The sequence below is a fragment of the Cucumis sativus genome, chromosome 1, assembly GCF_000004075.3.
Source record: "Cucumis sativus cultivar 9930 chromosome 1, Cucumber_9930_V3, whole genome shotgun sequence".
Lineage (NCBI taxonomy): Eukaryota > Viridiplantae > Streptophyta > Magnoliopsida > Cucurbitales > Cucurbitaceae > Cucumis > Cucumis sativus.
The window spans coordinates 1,432,647-1,441,235 of record NC_026655.2 but is presented as its reverse complement, the minus strand read 5'-3'; the positions used below and the strand labels follow the sequence as shown (position 1 = coordinate 1,441,235).

The window sequence follows — 8,589 nt, the reverse complement described above, 5'->3', positions numbered from 1 at the left end:
GTTTGATTCTCTTGTCTCTCTCTCTCTCACTGTGGAGAAGCCTATTTAAAAAGAGGTGAAGGGGAAGTGTTTCTTCCCATGCAATTTGTTTTTTGCAGTCTTCAAAAAGAAAAACCCCATTATCATTCTACTTCAGTAATTTACACACTTTTGTCTCATCCCTTTCCTTCTCCATCTTCAAAATCTAAAAAACCCCATTATCATTCATATATATACTAATTATACTTCTCATTATTTCAGTAACACATTACATATATTTATCAAATCTTCCACTTACTTATATACATACCTTTACAACGACGACAAGAAGAAGATATGTCAAGCAGAAGATCTAGATCTAGACAGTCAGGTAGTTCAAGATCAATCACTGATGACCAAATTAATGATCTTGTTTCTAAGCTGCAACAACTTCTTCCCGAGATTCGTCACAGGCAATCCGATAAGGTGAGACACAACAACAACAACACACAGAATGATCATCATTTAATACTACTTTTCTAAATCATTATCGAATAATATGTTTTGTAATTCTATAGGTTTCAGCATCAAAAGTGTTGCAGGAGACGTGTAACTACATACGAAACCTACACAGAGAAGTGGATGATTTGAGTGAGAGACTTTCGGAGTTGTTGGCAACATCTGATACTGCTCAAGCTGCCATTATTAGGAGTTTACTGATGCAATAGAGAGAGATCAAAATTAAAAGTAGCTAATTAATTTTGAGTTTTTCTTTCTTTCTTTCTTTCTCTCTTTTCCTTTTTTTTGCTATGTTTGGTTTCTGACATAGTTGCTGTTTTCAATGCCCTTTCAGAGACACTTCCATCATAATGTTGTTTTGTAAAAGATCTTCTCAATCCAAGTCCTTATTATTATCATTCATCAATAAATTTTCTTCTTCCTTTTCTTCCTTTTCCCAACTCTTTTATTTGCAAACTTAAATGTGAATCTCTCTCCATTGTTTTTGGAGAAGTTATAAGAGATTAGATGACACATTTTCAAATATACCAAAAAAAAAAAAAAAAACAGTTTAAAACTATTTTACAAAATCTATGGTAAAAACTTAGGTTATCTATAAGAATTTTTCATTTTTGGTTCCAAAAAGTCATGAGTATTTATTTATTTTCTTATTTGGAAGTTGAAACCTACCAATCCCTACATACTCATTTGATGGGTGTAATAATTGAACATTTAGTTTCTTTTATATTTGGAAGCAATGGTAATAATATCTTATATAATAATTTGGAGTGAGGAAATTCGAACATTTGACCACTTAGTCAAAAATAAGTCTAAGAATGTATATTTTATGTTAATTGAGTTATGGTCTAGTTTTTATTATTAATTTTATTAATTGAGTTGGGTTAATTTGAATTTACTTTCCTAATATGCATTTTCAAGGGGACGTATAATAATTTTCTTCAAATAAGTTGAAAAGAGATGGAAAATTTTTAGTATCAAAGGACGTCTAACTTTTTTGTCGGTGACATATGTTTAACCTATTGAATTATTTTAGGTTCAAGTCGCGGAAATGTAGGACTTTATAGAGAGACTAGTTATGTGAAAAATCCTATTAAAAACCACAATAATGGACTATTACCTTCATACTGATTTAAACCAGGATCAATTTAATCTAGTTGGTTTATTGTTTTTTAAGAAACAAAATTTAGTTGATTTATAAATCAATCAATCATACTATTGATTAGACTATTCTTCAATTCTAAGGTATAGATTGATTAAAGATGCAATCTTTTCATTAAAGAAAAAAAACCATGAAATTGAAAAGGAAAATAAGAATGAAAAGGGCCAAGCCTATCTATTTCAGCCCAATCTATAGCCCATTAGTCTATTTCAAACTTCTCAAAATTAGCCCTTTGTTTTCCAAGGATAAAAGGGGAATTTAGGTAAAATGATAGTTGAAAGCTTAGTGCTAAATAGTAACCAACTCTCAAAATTGGATTCAAAACTTTAGGTTTAAAGTTCAATCTCTATATTTATGTGTCTCTCGTTTTTTATCACTATAAACAACATAGTTCAACGATTAAAGTGAGCTTAGTTCAACGGTAATTGACAGAATCTTTCATTCTAGAGATGAGAGATGAGAGATGAGAAGTTCAATCTCTCATATCTATAATTGTTGTACTAAAAAACAAACGTATGGAATTGTGTTTAGACGTCGACAATGATACTTTATATCATCTCATCTACTTAATAAAACAACTTCAAACTCTCGTTCATGTAATATAATGTCATTAGGTTAAAGTGTAGAGGATGTGAATTAACTAAAAGAAAAGTTGGGCATTTAAGACATTTTTTTTCAAAGATAAACAACCCAAAAGGCAAAAGCTCAAATACTATATACGATTGCATCTTGAAGTATAACTGAGACAAATCGCACTTAGGATAATAAGTCAAAAGTACTTTAGATTTCAGATCATTCAAAGCTCTACCACGAACCAACTGACCTCCAAACGATTAGAATCAACCAAAATATTTATTTATATATAAAGATTAAAAAAAAAAAGGAGTATATTCCATTTGTAAAAAGATGATATCAAATGAGTCTCTTTTAGCAATTACCTATAAAAGAAAGTCTAATATTGAGAATAATATACTTTCCAGGGTAATATTCAAAACAACACTATCTTAGTGTTAGTAAGATTATGAAGGTCACTTTCCAAAATTTCTTTAACCATTTGCCCAAAATCCTAAATTTGACCTTCTTGATGCCCTCTCCGATTCCGATTTTCACCCCCCGATTCAACCTTTTCCTACCCAGTTCCCTTCTTCGTTTTCGTCTCCACATCGTTCCGATTGCTGACTGAAACTCTTGTCCACCCACCAGAAGGGAAGAATCAGCTACAAAAAGGAGAAGGGTCATACCTTCGAAGCCAATCGAGAAACGACATTCAAGAGTTACGGAAACGTATTTTCATGCCAGCTTCCGCCAATTAATCAAACCCCTCTGGTATTAACGATCCTCAAGTTCTTTATGATTCCGATGCACAAATTTCCTTATAGTTTCGCACATTCAGTTCTATTCAATTTCGTTGTCAATTACTTTGGTGATCAGCTTCTGGGTATGTCTCCTTTCGCTGAAATTTTTGTTTTTGTTTTTTTTTTGGCAGAATTGTAAAGTGGGTTTGGAGTGAGGATGGTGTTGGTGTTGGCTTTGGGGGACTTACATATACCACATAGAGCTCCTGACCTTCCCGAGAAGTTCAAGTCTATGCTTGTTCCTGGCAAGATCCAGCATATCATTTGCACCGGAAATCTTTGTATCAAAGTATGTTCAAATCATTTTTCCAGCTACTTCTGTTGTCGTACTTGGTGTCATAAATTGTTATGCTTTTTGATATCTATGGTTGTGCATCTTGAAGAGAATTTAGAGTCTGAATTAGTAATCTCTACTACAGCTGCCAAAGTTCAAAATATTAGAATGGAAATGGTATCAAATGTCCATGGAAGTCTCCAGTCCTCCTTCCCTGTCATCTAATTGTAGTTGAGATTGATTGATATATTTAGATCATCTTCTTTCACTATAAACTTATGAGTAAGATATAAAAGTACTCCAATCTAAAAGAACAATACCAAGTACATAGTAAGACATAAATGTTCTTGCAGTCTTGTCTTTTAGCCATTTTGATTGATGATCTTCGTATCCAACTTTCAAACACTTGTAATCAATGGAAACATCATTAGGCTATGTCCTGAATTAGTAAATATACTATTGATTTGCATGAGTTGTTGAGTTACATTGTGAATTATGAACCTGGGAAACATGCATGCTTCTTATAGGGTAACATGTTCGATCCGTGGTTGTTGAACTCAAACTTCGTATGTCATCTGTCATATCCTAACATTGAATTTTCCTCATAGCATTAGTCTTACTGATCTTTTTCTTAGCTTGTGCTGTATATTTTTCTTAGATTGATATATAATTCATCCAAGAGATTCTGCTGGTAACATCTTTGTACCATTGAATTTTTTCAAGAAGTGAGATGCAGTGAACTGCGCAAGTATCTTAGTATTCTGTTGTGCCAAATGTAACAACATTTTGAACTTGAACGGCAATAAACTAAATATCTCCATTGTGTGACTGGACCTTTGGTTATTTTCGTTTTAAATGGAAATTTTATAACATTCAACAATGTACTTTGTTAATACTTCCTTGTGCTTCAACTTCAAATGTTAAGCTTAGTGATAACTGACGGAAGAACTTAGATGTTATTAAAAAGAAAACTATAGATTCAAAATTCTTTTCAAGGAAAACTTGCTTGCATATGATATATCAGGACTTAATCAATCACGTTGGACTGTGCATTCACTTCTATTTGGATCTCTGTTCATCATATATGCTTTTGGGGCTTTGAACATTATGTTAAGCACCAACTTGCATGTAATGTTGTCTAATTGGTCGTACAAGTGGTTGAGTTTTTTTGTTCAATTGGTTCATATCTCCTTGGTATAAATATTGGTGTGATGGTTCAAAGTTTACTGGTAATGTTTCCAGGAAGTTCATGACTACTTGAAAACTATTTGTCCGGATTTGCACATTACACGAGGTGAATATGATGAAGAGACTCGCTATCCCGAGACAAAAACTCTGACTATTGGACAATTTAAATTGGGACTGTGCCATGGGCATCAGGTATTGTTTGTTGCACTTTTTTCATCTTGATCACATTTGTTTTTCAAGTTGTCCAATTCTCCCAGATTATTCCTTATCAAGTGTACAACGTGTCATAGTTTTCATCATTGTGAGGGATCATTAGAAATGGTTTCAGATACACAATGCTCTACTATTAAGGGGTTGACTAAAGTTTCCTGTTTTTTTCCTTCCGTATCTTGAATCATGAACTTAAGTTCCTGAATGTCATACCTTCTGATTTTTCGTCTGTAGTAACCATGAACAGAAAATTGTACTTCAAGTTTTCAACTAAGCTAACAAAACTTCTGTGCTACCAAAAGTTAACATTAGCAAATAAGTTGTGTAAACATTGTATAATTTTGCCAACTTTCTGTGGGAGCAAACTTCGTGTCCATGAATTTTGTTTGTTGTTGTCTGGCTAGGTTATTCCTTGGGGAGACCTAGACTCACTCGCCATGATGCAGAGGCAGCTAGATGTAGACATCCTTGTCACTGGTCACACCCATCAATTTACAGCTTACAAACACGAGGGAGGTGTGGTGATTAACCCCGGATCTGCAACAGGTGCATATAGCAGCATCACCTATGATGTCAACCCAAGCTTTGTCCTTATGGACATCGATGGCCTTCGTGTTGTGGTCTACGTTTACGAACTCATTGATGGAGAGGTTAAGGTAGACAAGATTGATTTCAAGAAAACAACCACAACTGCTCATTGACTCGAACAAATTGGCCTTTTTACGAACATAATGAAGTTAATTTCTTTTATGGAGTTGTTGTTGTGATGCATGTTAAACAATGCTTAATCTTGCTGAAAAAGATGCTGTTGTTTCTGTGGTGATTGATCCCAGAGAAGAGTTCTTGTGACTTTGTTTATTCGATATTTGATGAGGTTGTGCACAGAAACCCTTGGTTGTTCTTGTTGGCACCTTGCCTCAATTTCTTTAGTATCCAAATACCCATCTATCGAAATTGAAGATTATGACAAGTACTAGAGTTATAACACGTTCCAAAAATCCCCATTAATGGATAAATGTTAATAATGGTCATTTAGATGATGCTCTTGTCATTCCCCTCCCCTGAATGTACCGTGGATTAACCATATTTGAATCTGTGGTTGCATTTCTAGCAATGTAATTACCCACCAAGACACTAATATACTAATATTTTCAAATGTAAGTTCCATTTATTTAATTCTATAGAATTATTTTATCTCCCAACAAGAGGTGGAGGAGAAAAGTTGACATTAATAACATCCAAATTCCAACCATGAAAACATAATTCCCATCACCTTACAAGAGCTTCTGAATTGACTGCTACATAGTGAACTGCCATGGTAGCAATAAGAGGAGACATTTTCCAATCTTCGAACTAAAATACTGTATGGAAACCATTCCATTCATATTTTGAGTAAAATTAAAAAAGATAAAATGTTTACATTAGTTCAACCCTAACATAAACAAAAGAAAGAAAGAAAACTAAAATATAAGAACATCAACCCAATCCCAAATTCCCATATTCATTCCAAATCAAAGCATATAGACAATTCAATCAGAATGATGAGCAGTGAACCTATAAACCATGACATGTTCATAACTCTCCCCAGGATTCACAATCTGCGATGGAAAATTTGGATGATTCACCGAATCTGGAAATCCTTGAGTTTCCAAGCACAGTCCTGCATATTGCTTATACACAGCTCCATCTTTTCCCTTCACTTCCTTCAACTGATTCCCCGTGTAAAATTGAACTCCCGGTTGATTACTCCACAACTCCATCTTCCTCCCCGATTTCTTCCCTGTAACCTCCGCCACTTTCTTCAAATGCCCGCTCCCGGTATCGTCCACCACGTAATTGATGTCGTATCCGCCGGCACTCTTGATCTGTGACCCGATCTCTCGTGGGGTTGTGAAATCAAAAGGGGTTCTGGCCACTGGGGTGATTTTGCCGGTGGGGATGAGCTCGCTGTCGACGGGGGTTATGCTTGAGGCGAAGAGTTTGATTTTGTGAGATAAAATGTTGCCACTTGAATGTCCATCAAGATTCCAGTAAGAGTGTTGCGCGAGGTTTACTGGGGTTGGTTTGTTTAGGGATTCTGCTTGCATTTTTACTCCTAATTTGTTTGTCTCTAGGAACATGTAGGTTACTGAAACTTGAAGATCGCCGGGAAAGCCTGTTTACACAATCAAAACAAAACCCACCATTTGTTTTGTTCGTTGTAATCCTTAATTTAGAGTTTAGTATTTAGGGGTTTAGGGTCTAATGACGAACCTTGTTCGCCATCGAAACTGTCGTAGGTGAATATAATGTGGTTGCCCTTCACATAACTCTCCACCTTCCATATCACATCTCCAAATCCTTTCTTCCCACCTTCACAGTTAAATAACAGAAAAAACTACTTTAAATCACTTCGCTTAGCATTTTGATTACTTTCAAATGTTCATTCATTCAACAGGTGACAGTAAATGTTTAACTATGTTTATTATGATCATATAAATCAAAATTTAGCTTCATCAGCTATGAAAAAGATGAATCCATTTCTGGAGAATAAGATTATAATTTGGATCAAACATACCATGGAGGAGGTTCCTTCCATCATTAGGAATGAGTTTATAGAAAACACCATTAATACCAAACTTAGCTCCTCCAATTCTATTTGCTACACGTCCAACAATGTTACCAAAGTAAGTGGTATCATTCTGCCAAAACAAACAAACAAAATCATACGCTTCATTCATTTTAGTTTCGACTGTTGTACAAACAAAATCACAACAATTATCTCACTCGAAAGTCATCAATTGATGGAAAAGAAAGAACAACATCGTCCAACTTCCCTAAAACACAAACGGATCAGAAGAATTATTAGAACTATATCATCATGTGTTTACTGCAAAAAACAAAAACAGAACGAACCATTTTTATCAGGGAGGATAACAGAGAGAATGGTAGCACCATAATTGGTTAACTTAATAGAAACATTTCCTCTTCTCAATTCGTAAATCCCCACATCATTTCCATTACTAAATCCAATGGCTGCAACAACTAAGAGAAAGATCAATGGAAGAAGAACTTTGGCCATTTTGAAGAACTGAATAGATCAATGTGTTGATTGATGAGTTAAGTTAAACGTTCGAGGATATTTATAAAAGCTAGTTAGAGATGTGCATCCAATTTTGAGAGAAGGATAAGAGATGAAGTTTGTTGATTTTCTTAGCTATTTTGTAGATTTGGAATTAGAAACTAAATCAAGTTTGAGTTTTTTTCTTCTCAAATGGTTTTTCTTTTTGAAATTTTGAAATTTGAATTTTGACCAATTCTTTCTCTCTTTTTTTTTTTTGTTCAATATGGATTTGCCATTTTATGTTTTAAGGGAATGTCATATAAGATAATAATATTGCCATATATGTCGATTTTGGATTAATATCCTTAGTTTATTTAAACTTTATTTACGTGTGTATATGTGTATGTATATTTTGAGAAATAGTAATTTTACGTGTGTATATGTGTATGTATATTTTGAGAAATAGTAATAGAAGAAAGAACTAAGCAAATTTCAACACTAAACCGAAGAACGTTATCAAAAGTACACTTTAACTCATTCTAGTAATTATAAATTTATGAGCATTTTTGACAACATTATAGGTTGCCATGATAAAACCAAAATTTCACTTTGACGCTTGTTTAAACGAACATGCTTTTAACAATATTCAACAACAAATTTCTCCTAAGAGTTTCTAGAAATCTAATACCCAAGCATCAACTTAATCAAATCCAGTAAAACTTGTTAAAACTAAATATCAAACTTAGCAATGTAAATCACTACTATTTATGTAGAGTATCGAAGAGGACTCCTTATGCCTAACAACATTAAGTATGACAATGTGCAATGAACTTTACGACCATATCAGAGGTATTGCTAGCTTAGTCAAAGTCTATGACAGCCT

The 8,589-nt window shown here is 33.9% G+C and overlaps 3 protein-coding genes across 3 annotated transcripts; 2 read left to right on the top strand and 1 right to left on the bottom strand.

The window, feature by feature from the left end:
- LOC101219790 (transcription factor PRE3-like) lies at window positions 1-904 on the top strand. The gene is made up of 2 exons (XM_004138110.3): window positions 1-444; window positions 537-904. Exons 1-2 carry the CDS (start codon window positions 316-318, stop codon window positions 684-686), a joined length of 279 nt encoding a protein of 92 aa, XP_004138158.1. The 5' UTR covers window positions 1-315; the 3' UTR covers window positions 687-904.
- Window positions 905-2,670: 1,766 nt separating this feature from the next.
- LOC101219548 (vacuolar protein sorting-associated protein 29) lies at window positions 2,671-5,633 on the top strand. The gene is made up of 4 exons (XM_004138109.3): window positions 2,671-2,962; window positions 3,123-3,280; window positions 4,508-4,645; window positions 5,068-5,633. The coding sequence occupies exons 2-4, from the start codon at window positions 3,149-3,151 to the stop codon at window positions 5,362-5,364; spliced, it is 567 nt and encodes a 188-aa protein (XP_004138157.1). The 5' UTR covers window positions 2,671-2,962; window positions 3,123-3,148; the 3' UTR covers window positions 5,365-5,633.
- Window positions 5,634-5,885: 252 nt separating this feature from the next.
- On the bottom strand, window positions 5,886-7,749 carry LOC101213425 (aldose 1-epimerase). Its single transcript, XM_004138251.3, has 5 exons — window positions 7,559-7,749; window positions 7,430-7,479; window positions 7,221-7,344; window positions 6,917-7,015; window positions 5,886-6,818 (listed from the first exon to the last, which is right to left on the bottom strand). The coding sequence occupies exons 1-5, from the start codon at window positions 7,722-7,724 to the stop codon at window positions 6,193-6,195; spliced, it is 1,065 nt and encodes a 354-aa protein (XP_004138299.1). The 5' UTR covers window positions 7,725-7,749; the 3' UTR covers window positions 5,886-6,192.
- Window positions 7,750-8,589: the final 840 nt, after the last annotated feature.